At 39.4% G+C, this 17,652-nt stretch overlaps 1 protein-coding gene and 1 pseudogene across 2 annotated transcripts in view; one reads left to right on the top strand and one right to left on the bottom strand.

Moving 5' to 3' along the window:
- HMGA2 (high mobility group AT-hook 2) overlaps positions 1 to 1,005 on the bottom strand; it is a 123,406-nt gene extending 122,401 nt beyond the window's left edge. The window contains exon 1 of one of the 2 annotated variants that reach the window (XM_008567824.1): positions 95 to 1,005. In XM_008567824.1, the coding sequence (XP_008566046.1) occupies positions 95 to 205 (111 nt within the window). In that variant the 5' untranslated portion in view covers positions 206 to 1,005. The remainder of the gene's footprint in view (positions 1 to 94) is intronic. The other variant, XM_008567825.1, reaches the window with a different exon arrangement.
- An 11,371-nt stretch (positions 1,006 to 12,376) lies between these two features.
- LOC103586533 lies at positions 12,377 to 13,251 on the top strand (annotated as a pseudogene).
- The last annotated feature ends 4,401 nt before the right edge of the window (positions 13,252 to 17,652 follow it).

Genomic DNA, 17,652 nt, shown 5'->3' with positions numbered 1-17,652 from the left:
CTGGGCTCCCGCGCTCAGGTCGCCAGGCGCGTCGCGGGGCCCTCGCAGGGGGAACAGGAGTGGGCTGGTGCCCCTACCGCGCCCGCGTACTGACTTGCTGCTGCTTCCTGGGTCGGCCGCGTCCCCTCTTCTGAGGCGCCGGGGCGGCAGGTTGTCCCTGGGCTGAAGTGGACGGCTGCCCGGCGCCTTCGCCGCGTGCGCTCATCCTGCCTCCCGCCGCCGCTACCGCTGCCGCCGCTGCTACCGCCGCTGCAGCCGCTTCGCCTCAGCTGCCCCGAATCTGCCCAGCACCTTTCGCGAGACTGGGTGATGGGGCTGGAGAAGCAGGCAGGGCGAGCGAAAGCTGGCGTGCTGCGAGGGCTGCTGTTGCTTAGGCGGCCGCCGCTGCCACCATCAACACCGGACGTCCAGCGGCTGCCAAAAAGAGAGAAGAGGGGAGGAGGAGGAGGAGAGAAGGAGGCGCTGCCGGTGGCGGCGGCAGCGGTGGGTGGGTGCCGGAGGTGGAGGTGGCGGTGGAGGTGGAGGTGGCGAGAGGAGGAGGGAAGCGAAAGAGAAGGAAAAGAGGGTTTCAAGTTGGAGAGGCTCCTTTCTCGGATTGGGATCAGGAGTTGCGGGCACCAGGAGCACTTCGGAAGCGGCTTGGAAAGGGCAGGGACTTGGAGTGAATTGTGTCCCTTGAAATGTTAGGCGGGGAAAGAATTCCTCCTCCTCTTCCCCCCGCTCCGCGCTCACAGAGCAAAGGGGGGGGGAGAGGGAGAGAGAGAAATAGTGCCTTGAGCAGATGGAAAGCAAAGGGAGGATGGGGAGATTCCTCCCGAATCTGGTCGGACACGGAGCGCAACAAGGGACAGAGCAGTGGGTGGCACTGCGTCTCCTCGGGTGGCGGGAGCAGGCGACGGCGGCACTCGAGAGTCGGAGGGAGACGAGTGGCTCGCTCCCGCGTCCTGCACCAAGCGCGCGCTGCCCGGGCTGGGAGTTTTCTGAGTTCCTGCCCCAGGATTCAAGTGGAATGAATGTGTGTGTGTGCTTGGGAAGGGGATGGCGGGGGGGAGGGAGTGCCCACCTCTAATCGTGGGCGGATAAAGGGGAGGGGGCTGCGCAGGAAGAACAGTATGAGGAGGAGGGAGGCCAGGCGGACCGCCGAGCCAAGGCGCCTGGCCACGGGCCAGAGGCAGTGTTCGAAATACAACTGCCGCGGCGGCGGCGGCGCCCGGGTGCCACCCGAAGCCAGGCTCACGTGCTCCCACCCGGCGGCGGGGTTAAAGGGACAGGCCAGTGATCCCAGGGAGGCTCGCAGTGGGCCACGCCCCACCCGCCGCCGGAGGTCACCCTTGGGAGGTTGTCCTGGAAAGGCGCGGGAATGTGACTGTCTCAGAGCCACGTTTCGGGACTCGGCCTTTACCTGCGCCTCCGCGGTGCGGAGCCAGCACTTTGCAGAAAGCATCAAACTGCACCGGCCGCAGCGTTCTAGTTCCTTATGAGAGGGAAGGGACTGCAGAGGAGTAGGAGAGCGCCCCTAACAGCCCTACTCCGCCTCGGAATGCCCTCACCAGAGAGCACGCCGGCGAGCGAGCGCGCGGCGCGCGCGCACACACACACACAGGCACGCAGATAAATACACACGTATGCACACACGCAGATGCACGTGCACATCGCGCACACATGCTCACTAGTAAACACATGTAAACATGCGCACTTACACGCATGCTGATAGACATGCACATTCGCAGACACGTGCAAACAATGTGCACTCACGCACGCGGGTCAGCTTCTTCACTGAACTTTTTTCCCGGGAAAGAATAGAGGTGACGCGCGAATTCCCCCCTGATTCTGACGTTCTCAGGGGAAAGGGACCTTGTAGATTCCTAACACCACAATTGCACCAACTGCGCAAATCTCCCTTCGATTTACCTCAATTTAACCTTCTCCCTAAGAACTCCCTTTCTGCCAAGTCCTAATTTTATAGCCTGAGCTGTTTCTGAGTTCTGTGAACACCATAATGGCCACAGTCCGTTTTTAAAAGGTAGAGAAATTTAAAAATGTACCTCTTTTCATCTTTGAATAACACAAAACGCTGAAAAAAATTAGGTTCAGATTTTCACACATCACACCCAAAATTATTTTGGACTAATTCCAAAATAAAAACTTTCACCTGGGGAAGAATTTTTTTTTTTTTTTCGGAAATACAGACCACCATGGAATAAAAACCTCCTCCTTTGCAGCCGTAAGCGGGGAGTTAGGCACCTCCACGTTCCGCTGTGCATGCGAAGGCGGCGCGGCGGCGCTGATTGGTCCGCGTTGCCATTTTAAATCCATTTCCAGCTGCCTTTTGCAGAGCTGGGACCCTTCGTTGCACGTTGAGTGCTCTGCAGGAACCCAGGGTTTCTCCTGGGCCTGGGAACACTTAGCTATGATGGAAAGGGAGAGCCCACATCCCACCGGATGGAGTCCAGCAGCCGACTGAGGAGGGAGGGGTCTAACAGGAACGAAAGGTTTTGTCAGAGCTTAGCAGAAAGATGGTATCTTCATCAAAGGGACTGAAATTTCACCTACCAACGACTGCAGTGACATTTCCTAATTGCCAAGTTTGCACATTTTTTTATGTGATCACATACTTGCACTGTGGCGTGCACATTTTACATACACATACAAAATGGGCTTCTGGGTTTGTTTTTGTTGCTTGCTTTTTGCTAGGGGGAGAGAGACATTCTGAGGATGAATGTAGGTGAAAGACTCTGAAGATTTCAGTCAGCCAGCTTTATACTGGGCACTTCATTATATCCTCAGATTTCTTTATTTATGTACACAGAGGTCGGCAAGAAGTGAATTCTAAAATTTTATTTCTGGATTAATCCTTGAATCTAAGAAACAGAAAAATTGGGGGTGGAGGGAATATCCAGCCACTTGTCTCAGGCTGCTATCATTTTCCTATCAGACTGACCCCTTTTGAATTTATAACAAGGAGAAAGTAAAACAAATGTTTCATCAAGTTCTGTCTAAATCAGTTTTATATTTTTTCGTTCTTTGGAAGCTATATTTAATTTTTTCAGGTTTCTGTAAATTTTTTTTGTAGGCGAGACATTAGAATTTGTTTTTATCTTTGAGATTATTGAGTCTTTTACTATAAAAAATGGTGTCCTTATATATTCTTTTTATAAGGTTAAGTAGGTTTTATTTTTTTAATTTAATTTTGCTTTTCAATTTTATTTTTAATTGATGCATAATAATTGTACATATTTATGGGTTACAGAGTAATATTTTGATACATGTACACACTGTGTGATGATCAAATCAGGATAATTAGTATATCTATCACCACAAACATTTATCATTTCTTTGTGATGAGAACATTTGAATTTCTCTCTTCTGGCCATTTGAAAATATACAATCAATTATTGTTAATTTTAGACACCTAGCACTGCTACTATAAGATACTAGAACTTGTTCTTCCTATCTAACCGTTCTTCTGTAATCATTAACCAATGTCTTCCTATTTCCCCTTCCCAGACTCTAGTAACCTCAGTTCTGCTCTCTACTTCTACGAACTCACTTTTTGTTTAGCTTCCACATATGAATAAGAACATGAACTTAGGTTAGACTTTATTTTTAAAGAAATATATTTTTATTTACATTTACGTTTGAGGGTTTTTCACCTGAGCTTAAGTTTCTCAATCATTCACTTCTTTATCTCACCACATTTTACACATCTATTCAAAGTTAAATTCTTCTTTCTAATTTGAAAACTTTCTAGGTGATTTCTGTCCACATTAAACTGTTTTTTTCATTTTCTGCACCTACTATAGAATTGAAAATTAGCACCTTGGCCGTATATGTTAACAAGGTCTCTAATTACCTGTGACACATAATGTAGATTAGTGTTTAAGTCACGTCAGTTCATTCGTGGGTGGTAAAATTAACTTAGTGGACCCAGAACATCATTTTAAAAAATAAATGGAATAGAATAGTGAATATCACATGTAAAATTTCTGTTTTAGCTATATAGTACATGTGTGTAAAAATTGTATTGATAGGTTTTTTTTTTTTTTTACCTTTTAACTTTTTGGAATTTGGGATGTATCTTAGAAATCAAGGCATCTTAGCGTTATTTTATCACATACTAGGTAGTGTCTTCTCTATTTAGTGGTATGCATAATACTGGTGTGCCTTATAATCAATGGCACAGTAAAATATATATGTACATGTGTGTGTGAGAGTATATATTCGATGTCTTACCATGGGTTACAGTGAAACATGTTTAAATGCCATTGACTTACTTATAGACCTGGGTTCTTTTACAACTTCACTAAACCAGGCTTGTGCTCTCTGTGATATTTGGGAAATCATTTCTCCGCTCTATCTCCGTACCCTCGTTTCCAAAACGGAAAATAAATATAATCTCTGAGGGTTCTTCCAGTCTAACAAGCTATAAAATATATACTGTATAATATCTTTCTTGTTTTCTGATTGTGTCATGTTTATATGTAAATTGCATGTGTGTTCCCTGGTGACAGGTGATATTTCTAACATCTCTTTTTTGCATCAGTTTTGTCTAGGTAAGGCTCAGTTCATAACAGACGTTTGGTACTTACTAATTTATTGCCATGACCAAGGTACTTATATAAAATTACTATTTTACAAAATGTACCACATAGGATGAGAAAAGCATTACATACATTAAAACATCTTCAAAATTCTTTTGACTAAAGGAAGATGCATCTGTGATGAAGAGATTGAGGTTCTCACATTGCACTTTATCACATTATAATTACACTTTAATACATTCACAAATTAAAGAATAATTTAAGGATTTTCTTAGATTGAATTAGTTAATTGAATTAATCATAGATGCATTTCATATGTAATTAAATGGCGATTTATTATAACTAATATTTATTGAACAGAATGCATAGCTTTTATATATGTGTGTACATGTACACATGTGTAGATATATGTAAACATATATACGTATATAGAAGCTCAGTATAGTACAAAGTAAACACATTCTTGCCTTCAAGGTCCTGCATTCTACTTTAGCTGAAAAACATTTCAAGTGTTTTAACATGAGCTCATTTGCACTGTTCAAACCCACAATTTTAAGACAGTGTCTCTTTAAATTTGCTTAGTATTTAATGAAATGTAAGACATTATCTCTAAGAGTTTCCCGACAGTGTCACCAAGACAAATACATGCTGTCAAGCTAGCTTTTGCTTTGTTTTGTTTTTGTTTTTTGTACAGTCTTTCTAGTCCTGTAGTGAGAGGAACACCAATGAATTTCAAATATGAAAACTTATTCATGCAACAAACATACATTGCGTTGGTTTTTCAGGAATCTCATCTATTATTCTCTCCAGACTCAAAAATGTAATTCATCTAGAACTACAGAGAATATCTTTTAAAACAGCTAGGTGCTCATTTAAAATCTATTTACCTATTATATTATGCCTTCTATTTACCCTTATAATTGTTTATTCTCCTCTATCCAACCCATCATTTATTTAACAGCTGTGTATTGAGCACTTAATATGTGCTGGATTCACAGAACACTCTTTTTGACAAAAGTAATGACAGCAGAATAGAAGTGGAAGAGTTTCATTTTCACCTCTCATCTATTGATGTTATATTGTCAGCCCAAGCAATCTCAGTCTCTATGTACCATCAAGCAGCTTTGCATAGCCAGAGGAACCTGGGCTTCGAAATTAGATTTAGGGATGGGAGGGGTAGTAGGCAGAATTCTAAAATGGCCCCCAAGATCCCCTTCCCCCCCCCCCACCGTGTACATGAGTACATAATCCCTGGGACTATGGTATACTGGATTTTACTCCTGTGATTAGGCTGTGTTATATGGCATAGTTGTCCATATAGGGAAATTGTCTAGAGGAGCCTAACTAATCATACGTGTTTAAAGCAGAGAGTTTCCTCTGACTCACCTTAGGAGATCAGCACAAGAAGAATTCGACTCACTATCGCCAGTTTGAAGAAGGAGGAGACATGTGGCAAGGAATGTGGGTGGTTTCTAGGAGTGGAGGGCAGCCGCAGACCAACAGCCAGCAAGGAAACAGGAACCTCTATTCTCCAACCACAAGGTACTGAATTCTGCCAACAAGAATGAGCTTGAAAGTGGAATCTTCCCCAAAGCCTTTAGACAAGAACTCAGCCAGGACAACACCTTGATTTCAGCCTTGTGATGGCTCAAGCAAGGAACACATCCACACCACACCGGACTTCTGAACTTACAAAACTGTGAGCTAATAAACGGGTATATTCATGGTTATTTTAAGCCATTGAGTTTGTGATAATTTGTTATGCAGCAATGGAAAACTAATACAAGAGGGTTCTAGTGCAATAAACTTCCTCTCTTTTTTCCATCCCATGAACTGGTCCAAAGAACAATTACTCATTCGGTGTATCTGCAGATGTCCCACGTGGTTGTACCACTCCTACCAAGACACCTGCCCTGTCTCTTTGGGCTTGCTGTGAAGTAGTGGCCATCATCTTGAGTTGCTTTCCACCCTTCCCAGCCTCACCTCCATTTTTCCTTACTTTCACTGTCCTGGGTGTGTACCTCTCAAATAAAGCATACGTATTATCCTTACCTCAGACTGTTTTCTAGAGGACCCAGGCCAAGGCACCCAGAAACTCAAACTCAACTTCTCTAAAATGAAATTGATCATTTGTGGTGGTTTTAAAGCATGCTTGTAAATTCTTTAAAATTCCTCTCACAAAAGGTAGAATCTAATTCCCTCTCCCATTGAATATGGGTCAATTTTACTAACTTGCTTATAGTAAATAAAACGTAGTAGAGGTGACGCTGCATAACTTTGAGGGCTAGATAAGACAAGGCTACAGAGATAATACAGCTACTGCCTTGATCTCAGTCTCTCCCTGTTTTCCTCTCTCCCCACTTTCTGCACCCTGGAGTCTCTGAGCCAACATGTAAGAAGCTTATCTAGCTTGAAGCCACCATGCTGCAGAGACTATGGGGAGAGGCCAAACAAAGATAGAGATGCCAAGGAGCACCTGCTGTGCTAGCTCCCACATATGCGTCTTCCCATCACCTGCCTGATAGGTGAGTGTGTGAACACTTAGATAATTCCAGATCCCCCCAACCTCAAGCTGATGTGAAGTAAAGCAGAGACAAGAGACCCTTGCTGCTGAGCTCTGCTCCAGTTCTAGATTTATGAGTAAAATACATGTTGTTTTTGTTCTTCACTAGGTTTTTGGGTGGATTGTTACATAGCCAGAGAAACTGGCCCATCATTTTCTCTCCAAAACTAGTTTCTCTTTTTATGCATTTCATCCCAGTTCATAATCTAAAATGGAAAAATAAAATAAAAACCTCAAACGGGTAATTTGCTCAGCTAGAAATCAGTGTTAACTGGGAATCACACTTAGCTACGAATCACTCAGATCCTTCTCTCTCTACATCAAATGATCACCAGGTGCCTCTAGTTCTGCCTTCTAAATATTTCCTGAATCTGTCCACTCTCTCCCTCTGCCACTGTCACTGCCTTAGTTAGGACTCTCTCCATTTCTCATTTGGATTACTTCAGTATCATTCTGCCTGGTCTCTTGGCCTTCAGTCTCACATGTTTAAAATCCATTTTCCACACTGCTTCTAAAAGAATCTACTTTTTTTTGGATCAGTTATTTTTATTGTTCTTTTTCTTGCATCACAAATATAATAGAAAATGTGTTGTTGAAAATGCAGGTGACAGAGAAGGAAAGAAAAGAATTCCCCAGTTATCCTACCAATCGGAGATAACCCTGAAACATTTTAATCTTTCTAGAGACTTTAAGTGAACAAATAAGGGTTCATAATGCACATTTAGTTTCATAACCTATTTTTTATCTAAATAACGTACCATGAATATTTTTTCATATTAATGCATGTTCTCCTACAACACTACTTCCAATGGCTCCATTGTATGTATTCTAATTTACACATATATGTATGAAATAGAACACCTGGAATTAAATAAGCATTTGATAAAATTTTTATGGCATCCTTGTGAAAAGCTGAAGAAATATGGCTTGGATGTTACGCATTCCTTTGTGCTGACATCGACTTCAAAGGTGGTCTTTTCTATCAGTATCCTGGCATAATTTTCAAATTTTCAGATGTCTGAAAGGTAGAAGTGGTAGCTAACTCTATTGATATCCAAATTAAGATTCAAAAAGACCTGAAAAAACCATAATACAATTTAGGAAGATGAATATGAATATTAGTTTCAAAGGAAAAAAATTAGCCATATCAGTATAGGATAAAAAAAAGTGACTTCAAAACAATTCCTATGATAACATATAAAACTAAGCAGCAGATATTTCTAAGATCACCACCGACTATCCATTCTGCCCTATTAATTTATAAAACACCTACAGTGTTGAGTATGGCAATATACTCAACCTTAAAACTGTATTTCCCAACCTCCCCTCTAGATTGGGTTCTTCAATGAAATACAAGCAAAAGTCTTTGGGAAGTACTTGTAGGAAAGCCCTTTGAAGGAACTGACTCAGCTGGAAGGCTTTTCCTTTTGTCCCTCCCAGTCTTCCTTTTCTTTCTTTTCCTGATAGGAATGCAGACATGATAACTGAAGCTCCAGCAGGCATCTTGGATCATGAATTAACCTTGAAAATGAAAGCCATACACTAAAGCTGGCAGAGCAGAAAGATAGAAAGACAATGTTTCTACCATGCCAGTTCTAACCTGCCTACTTCCAGACTTAATTTACAAGAAATAACTCAACTTCAATGTTGTTAAACCATTCTAAGTTCTATCAGAAAATTTTTAAATTGATTCTATATATTTGTGGAGTACAGAATCGAATATCAATACATGTGTACAATATGTGGTAATCAAATCAGGATAATTAGTATAGTCAGATTTACAAAACGTAATCAATCTTTTTGACCCCTAAGTAGTTTCTTGCCAACCCCCTTCTCCCACCTCTAATAACCACAGTTCTGTTCTCTCTCTCTTTATTTTGAAAGTTTAATGTATTATTGTGATTGTTTCTCTCTTTTTTTCTTTTATTTCTTTCTTTAATTAAGCTCCTACTTATGAGTGAGGACATGCAGTATTTCTCTTTCTATTCCTGGCTTATTCCACTTAACATAATTTTCTCTAAATTTATCCATGTTGCTGCGAGTGGCAGAATTTCATTCTTTTTTATGGCAGAGCAATATTCCATTGAGTTTATATACCACATTTTCCTTATCCAGTCATGATCTCTCAATGGACATTTAGGTTGATTCCAATTCTTGGCTATTGTAAATATAACTGCAATAAACATGGGAGTGCAGGTATTCTTTTGACATGATCATTTCCATTTTGGGGGATAGGTACCCAGCAATGGGATTGCGGGGTTGTATGGCAGTTCTATCTGTAGTCATTTGAGGAAACTCCATACCGTTTTCTATAATGGTTGCACTAATTTACAGTCCCACCAACAGTATAGGAGAGATCCCTTACTATCAGAATTTTGATTCTCTGTCATGAACAACCAAATGTAATTCTTAATTGATAGAAGACACAATCAGTGCATGCTTGGCATGTTATAATATGACTGGTTTTTTATTTTAAATTAATAAACTTTATTTTTAGGGTCATTTTAGAGCCACAGCAAAATTGAAAGTCAGGTACAAAGAGTTCTTTTATACGCCATCTCCATACACCTCACCTACCAGCATCTGCCACCAAAGTGTAACATTTGTTACAATCAGTGAACCTACATTGACACATCATTATTGCCCAAAGTCCATAGTTTGCAGTAGGGTTCACTCTTGGTGGTATACATTCTATGGGTTTAGACAAATGTATAATAAAATCTATACGCCATTGTAGTAATACACAGAATGGTTTCACTGCCCTAAAAATCCCCTGTGCTCTGCCTAGTCATTCCTCCCTCCCTCCTAATGCCTGGCAACCATTAATCTTTTAATTGTCTCCACAATTTTGCCATTTCCAGAATTTCAAATAGTTGAAATCAAACAGTATGTATCCTTTTCAGATTTGCTTCTTTCACTTAGTTATATGCGCTTAAGTTTCTTCTATGTCTTTTCATGGCTTGGTAGCTCATTTATTTATAGCACCAAATAATATTCCATTGTCAGGATGTGTACATTGCTATTTATCCATTCACAAACTGAAGCACATTTTGGTTGCTTCCAAGTTTTGACAATTATGAATAAAACTGCTACAAACATCCATGTGCAGGTTTTTGTGTGAACCTAAGTTTTCAATTCATTTGGATTAATACCAAGGTGCATGATTGCTGGATTGCTGGATTGATGAGAGTATTTTAGCTTCATAAAAAACTACCAAACTGTCTTCCAAAGTGGCTGTACCATTACCATTTTGCATTCCCACAGCAAGAAATGCGAGGTCCTGTTGCTCCACATCCTTGTCGGATTTTGGTGTTGTCTGTTCTGGATTTTGGCCATTCTAATAGGTGTGTAGTAGTATCTCATTGTGGTTTGAAATAGCAATTCCATAATGGCATATGATGTTAAACATCTTTTCATATGCTACTTGCCATCTATATATCTTCTCTGGTGAGATGTCTGGTCAGGTGTTTTGCCCGTTTTTCAATAAGCTTGTTCATATTCTTATTGTTGGGTTTCAAGTGTTCTTTGTATATTTTGGATAGCATTATCAGATGTGACTTTTGCAAATATTTTCTCTTAGTCTGTGGCTTATTTTCTCATTTTCTTGACACTGTCTTTTACAGAGAAATTTTCAAGTTTAATAAATTCCAGGTTATCAGTTATTCCTTTCGTGGAGTGTGCCTTTGGCATTGTATCTAAAAAGTCATTGCCATACCCAAGGTCATCTAGGTTTTTTTCTATGTTATCTTTCGCATTTTACATTTAAGTCTCTGATCCATTTTGAGTTATTTGTTGTGTGAAGTGTGTAAGGTCTGTGTCTAGATTCATTTTGTTTGTTTTTGTATGTGGACGTCTAGTTTTCCCAAAAGCATTTGTTGAAAAGATTATCGTTGCTCCATTGTGTTGCCCTTGCTCCTTTGTCAAAGAACAGTTGGTTGTATTTATGTGGGTCTATTCCTGGGCTCTCTGTTCTGTTCCATTGATTTACTTGTCTATTTTGTTCACCGATACTTCACTGCCTTGATTACTGTAGATTTATGGTAAATATTGAAGTCAAAGTGACACTCCTCTGACTTATTCTTCTCCTTCGCTATTGAGTTGGCTATTCTGGGTCTTTTGCCTCTCTATATAAACTTTATAATCAGATTATTGATATCTACAAAATAACTTGCTGGGATTTTGATTGGTATTGCATGGAGTCTACAGATCAGTTTGAGAAGTACAGACATCTTGACAATATTGAGTCTTTGTATACATGAACATGGAATATCTTTTCATTTATTTAGTTCTTCTTTGATATTTTTCATCAGAGTTTTATAGTTTTCTTTATATAACTCCTACATATTTTGTTAGATTTATACTAAGTTTTTCATTTTGGGGAAATGCTAATATAAATAGTAATGTGTTATTGCTAGCATATAGGAAAGCAATTCATTTTTGTATATTAACATCGTATCCTGCAACCTTGTTACAATCACTTATTAGTTCCAGGAGAATTTTTGCCAATTCTTTTGTATTTTTTATATGTTAATCATGTTGTCTGCATAGAAAGACAGTTTTGTTTCTTCTTTCCCAATCTATATGCCTTTTATTTGCTTTTCTTGTCTTATATTTCATTAGCTAAGACTTCTAGTACATGTTGAAAAGCAGTGGTGAGAGGGGACATTCTTGCTTGTTCCTGAGCTTAGAGAAAAAGCTTTGAGTTTCTCACCATTAAGTACAATGTTAGGTTTTTGCACATGTTCTTTTATTAGGTTGAGGAAGTTCCCCTCCAGTCCTAGTTTTCTGAGCGTTTTTATCATGAATGGGTGTCAGAGTTTGCTAAATGCTTTTTCTGCATCTATCTTGATATGGTCTTGTGATTTTTATTCTTTAGCCTGTTGATATGATGAGTTAATTGATTTTTGAATGTTGAACCAGCTTTGCATGCCTGGGATAAATCCCAATGGTCATGGTATATAATTCCCTTTATAGATTGTTGGATTTGATTTGCTAAAATTTTGTTGAGGATTTTTGCATCTATGTCCGTGAGAGATATTAGGCAGTAGTTTTCTTTTCTTGCAATGTCTTTCTCTGGTTTTGGTATTAGGGTACTGGTGGGCTGATAGAACAAGTTAGAAAGTGTTCCTTCACCTGAGAGCAAGGATGTTGAGCACTGTGTCTGTGGATTAGCTTGGGCCTAGCACACGGATATTCACTCACTCATTTGCACAGTTATCCTCACCCTCTCCCATGGAGCCTTCTTGTGGCCTGGGGTCTGCAGTGCCCATGTATGTCTGTCTGCAGATCAGGAGAGGGCCAGGTGGTGAAACTGCTGGTGCCACAGAGCTTCTTTTTCTGGTCACTGAGTCCTTTCCCCTGAGTCTTTGCCACCAAAGCTGTGGATGCCAATTTGGAGGCCCTTGTGGAAGATAAGAAGCTGCCCCCTCTGTCACCAAACCCCATTATCTGGAATCCTTATGGGACCTCCTGTGGGAGCTGTTTGTCAAAGATGAACAGCAGAGAACTTCAAAGGAACTTCACAATATCTATAGGACAGCTGTTTCAGCAGGCATCATTGGCTGGGCTCATGGGAGAATACCAGCTTTTATTCATGCTAATCAACCCAACATTGAGCATAGTCAACCAGAGCTTTATCATAACTGTTTGATGCTGTACGATGTGTACAACATGCTGCCCCACAAGGCTTCTTTCCATATGGCTGGCACTGGAGTTGAAGAACTACAGTGTTTGTGACTACATTCAACACAGTGCACACTGGTCTAAATGTGTGCTGAAATAAAAATGTCCTAAGCCATTTTGTCATTGCAGCATCTGTCACAGGAAGTCTTTTCAGAATAAAGTTAGGCCTGCATGGCTTGGTGGCTGATGGTATAATTGGAGGCTTGTTGGGCACTCCCATAGGAAGCCTGTTGATGGCACTCCAGAATTATTGTGGTGAGACTGTTCAGGAGAGAAAACAGAAGGATTGAAAGGTGGTCCATGAGCTGAAAATGGAAAGCCAGACTACAGATTACTGAGCTCCTCCCTGAGGAAATTGAAAGTAGCTTACAGAAAAATCTACCTGAGGATGATGCTAAAAAAATTGAAGCACTGCTGAACCTTCCTAGAAACACTTCAACAAGGGATAAACAAGACAAGGACTGAAAATGCTCTGGAATGGAAACTCATTAGAGAGGTGAAAGGAACTATGTTGCTATGTCCATTGAATGCCAGCAGTCAGGCAGTCTGCTGACAAATGTAAGTGCTGGTATGTGTGGTGGCAGTGACTTGCTCTTATTCTTATCTTTAAAAAAAAACAATGAAAAAACAAGAATGGGGCTACTGTATTCTCACTTATCCTTAAATTTAAATACATCCTTATATCTATGTTAATCTATCAATCTACATATATAAGGGTATTTCAAAAAGTTCATGGAAAAATAGAATTAAAAGATAATACAAATCTTTCCATGAACTCTTTGAAGTAACCTTGTGTGTGTGTGTGTGTGTGTGTGTGTAGCTATAGACATAAATATATTTCTTTGCCCCTGGATTTTACAACAGTAAATAAAACCCCCCCCCCCCCAAATAAAAAAGAAAAGAAAAAGTAAGTATTCCTTCAATTTCTATCTTCTGGGAGAAATTGTAGAGACTGGTATAATTTCTTCCTTAAATGTTTGGTTAGAATTCACCAGTGAACCCATCTGGGCCTCACACTTGCTGTTTGGGAATGTTATTAATTATTGGCTCAACTTCTGTAATACAGATAGGTTTATTCAGATTATCTGTTTCTTCTTCTGTGAGCTTTGACAAGTAGTGTCCTTTAAGGAATTGGTCCATTTTATCTATGTAATCAAATTTGTGGGCATAGAGTTGTTCATACTCTTCCTCTATTATCTTTTTAGTGTCCATGAGACCTGTTGTAATGTCTCCTTCTTTTATTTTTGATATTAATAATTTGTGTCTGCTCTCTTTTTTTCTTAGTTAGCCAGGCTAGAGGCTGATTGGTTTGATTGATGTCTTCAAAAAACCAATGGTGGTTTTGTTAATTTTCTCTATCATATTTCTTTGATTTCTGCTCTGATTTTTATTATTTCTTTTCTTCTGCCTACTTTGAATTTAATTTGCTCCTCTTCTAGTTTCCTAAGGTGGAATCTTAGATGATTGATTTTAGAACTTTCTTCTCTTCTAATATATGCATTCATTGCTATAAATTTTCCTCTAACTACTTTTGCTACATCTTACAAATTTTGATTAATGTATTTTCATTTTCATTTAGTTAGAATATTTTTAATTTCTCTTGAGATTTCTTCTTTGACCCAGCTGTTACATAGAAGTGCTGTTTAATCTCCAACTATGTTGTGATTTTCCAGCTTTCTTTCTGTTATTGATTTCTAATTTGATTCCATTGTGGTCAGAGAGCAGATGTTGTATGATTTTAATTCTTGTATATTTGTTAAGGTATGATTTATGGCCCAGAATGTGGTCTATCTTGGTGAATGTTTCATGTGAGCTTGAGAAGAATGTGTTTTCTGCTGTTGTTGAATAAAGTAGTCTATAGATTTCAATTACATCCAGTTGATTGATAGTGCTGTTAAGTTCAACTGTGCTTTTACTGATTTCCTGCCTGCTGGATCTGTCTATTTCTAATAGAAGAATGTTCAAGTCTCTAACTATAATAGCAGATTCATCTTTCTTTTCTTTTTTTTTTTTTTTTTGCAGTTCTATCAGTTTCTATCTTATATATTTTGATGTTCTATTGTTAGGCATATGCACATTAAGGATTATTATGTCTTCCTGGAGAATTAACCCCTTTGTAATTATGTAATGTTCCTCTTTATCCCTGATAATTTTCCTTGCTCTGAAGTCTGCTGTGTCTGATGTTAATACAGATACTGCCACTTTCTTGTGTTTAGTGTTAGCATGGTATAACTTTCTCCATCCCTTTACTTTTAATCTATATGTTTCTTTATATTTAAAGTGGGTTTTTTGTAGACAACATATACATGGGTCTTGTCTTTTGATCCACTCCAATCATTTGATTAGTGCAGTTAGACTATTGATGTTCATAGTAATTACTGATATAGTTGAATTAATATCTATGATATTTGTTAATGGTTTTTTATTAGTCACCCTTGTTCTTTGTTCCTATTTTTGTCTTCCAATTTTTCTGGTTTTAATTAAACATTTTATATGATTCCATTTTCTCTCTTTTTGTGTCATATCAGTTGTACTTCTTTTTTTTTTTTACTTTTTTTACCTGTTGCCCTAGAGTTTGCAATACACATTTACAACTAATCCAAGTCTACTGTCAAATAACACTGTACTATTTCATGAATAATGCAAATATCTTATAATAACAATATTTCTAATTCTTCCCCACCTCCTTTGTATCATTGCTCTCACTTGTTTCATATATATGTATAAGAATATATCAGAATAGTATATACATAAGGATATGTAATCAAATACATTGTTGCTGTCGTTAATTTTGAATAAACCGATATCTATTAGATCAACTAAGAATAATAAAAATAAGTCTTTATTTTACCTTCACTTATTCCTTCTCCAGTGTGTTCTTTTTCCTTATGTAGATCTAAGTTTCCTTCTATCTGAAGAACTTCTTTATCATTTCTTGCAAGGCAGTTCTACTGGCAACAAATTCCCTCAATTTTAATTTGTCTGAAAAAGTATTTCTCCTTAACTTTTGAAGAATAATTTTACAGAGTACAGAATTCTAGGGCTGGCCTGGTCTCGCACTGGAGAGTGCGCCGCTTGGGAGTGCGGCGGCGCTCCCGCTGAGGGTTCGGATCCCATGTGGAGACCGGTTCCCGCTCACTGGCTGAGCGTGGTGCGGGCACAACACCGAGGGTTGCGATCCCGTTACCGGTCAGTAAAAAAGACAAAAAAAGGAAAAAAAAAAAAAAAGAGTACAGAATTCTAGATTGAAAGAATTTTTTCTTTCCACACTTTAAATATTTAATTCCACTTCTTGCTTGCATGGTTTCTGAGAAGTCAGATGTTATTCTTCTCCTTCATAATTTACAGGTAAGGTGTTTTTTTCCTCTATCTTTTGTGATTTTTTTTCTTCTTTTTGAGTTTCTGATGTTTGATTTTTTGTTTGTTTGTTTGCACTTATCCTTCTTTGTGTTCTCTTAGATTCCTGGATTTGTGGTTTGGTGACTGACACTGACCTGGGGAAATTCCCAATCATTATTGCTTCAAATGTTGCTTCTGTTTCTTTTTTCTTCCTCCTTCTGGTATTCCCATTATGTGTAGTTACACCTTCTGTCAATGTTCCACAGTTCTTGGATATTCTGCTCTGGTCTTTTAGTTTTTTTTTTTTTCTCTCTCTTTGCTTTTCAGTTCTGGAAATTTCTATCATCATATCCTCAAGTTCAGAGATTGTTTTCTCAGCCATACCCACTTCACTATTGAGCCTACCAAAGGCACTCTATTTCTGTTAGAGTATTTTTTTTAATTTCTAGCCTTTATGATTCTTTCTTAGAATTTCCATCTCTCTGCTTACATTATAGTCTGTTCTTGTATGCTCTCTCCTTTTTCCATTAAAGCCCTCTACATATTAACCATAGTTTTAAAAAATTCCTGGTCTGATAGTTTCAACATTCCTTCCATATCTGACTCTGGTTCTGATACTTGTTTAATCTGTTTAACCTGTGCTTTTGCCTTTTAGTATGCCTTGCCATTTTTAGTTGAAAGGTGGAGATAATGTATTGGGTAAAAGGAATAGTGGTAAACAGGCCCTTAGTAGTATGGTGGTAAGGTGTGGAGGGGAGGGGAAGGACTCTATAGCTCTACAGTTAGGTTGCAGTCTTTTGGTGAGACTGTGATTCTAGACTGTGAACTATACAAGTGCCTCTGAGTTTCTCCCCCTGCCCCTTAAGTGGGACAGGATAGCTACAGGGGGCTAGGCTTGGGTATTTTCCCCCCAAATAGGTTAGGCTCTAATGAAACCCCAGCAGGTTGGGCTCTGGCTAAATAGTTTATCCTGAGGGCAGACCTTATTAAGAAGAACAGAATGCTCTGGCATATTTAAAAATGATTTCTTTTCCCCTCCCTGCCAGAAACATGAGGGGATTTTTCTCAGATACTCACTGTGAGGACTTGTTAGAGCTCCTGTAGGTAAAACTTGCTCATAAAAGTGTGGAGAACCTCATGACTGGGTCCCACTGGAATTCTTAACTCTCAGGCTTGCTCACACTGAGCCTCCAGCAATTTGTCAATTACAGTTCATGTTTTTCTACCACAGCACTCATTCCTATGGAGGTTTCTGCTCTGGTGATTTGTGCTTCTCTGTTTCCTGCTGTCTGTCCCTCCAATTTGAGGGTAGCAGTTTGCTCCAGAACCTCACTTCTCTGATGGATATCAAAAGAGGTGTTGTTTTCTCAGTTTGTTTAGCTTTTTATTTGTTGTTAAGATTCAGAGTGGTGACTTCTAAGCTCCTTATATGCTGGACCAGAAACTGGAAGTCCCCATGACTGGCTTTTAAAGACAAAAAATAGAGAAGGTAATAACATCACTATATTTTTCCTGGCCAAAGTATCA

This window comes from Galeopterus variegatus, unplaced genomic scaffold, assembly GCF_000696425.1.
Source record: "Galeopterus variegatus unplaced genomic scaffold, G_variegatus-3.0.2 Scaffold349, whole genome shotgun sequence".
NCBI classification, from domain to species: domain Eukaryota; kingdom Metazoa; phylum Chordata; class Mammalia; order Dermoptera; family Cynocephalidae; genus Galeopterus; species Galeopterus variegatus.
Note: the sequence above shows the minus strand (reverse complement) of the source record. Positions and strands in the feature narration are given on the sequence as shown.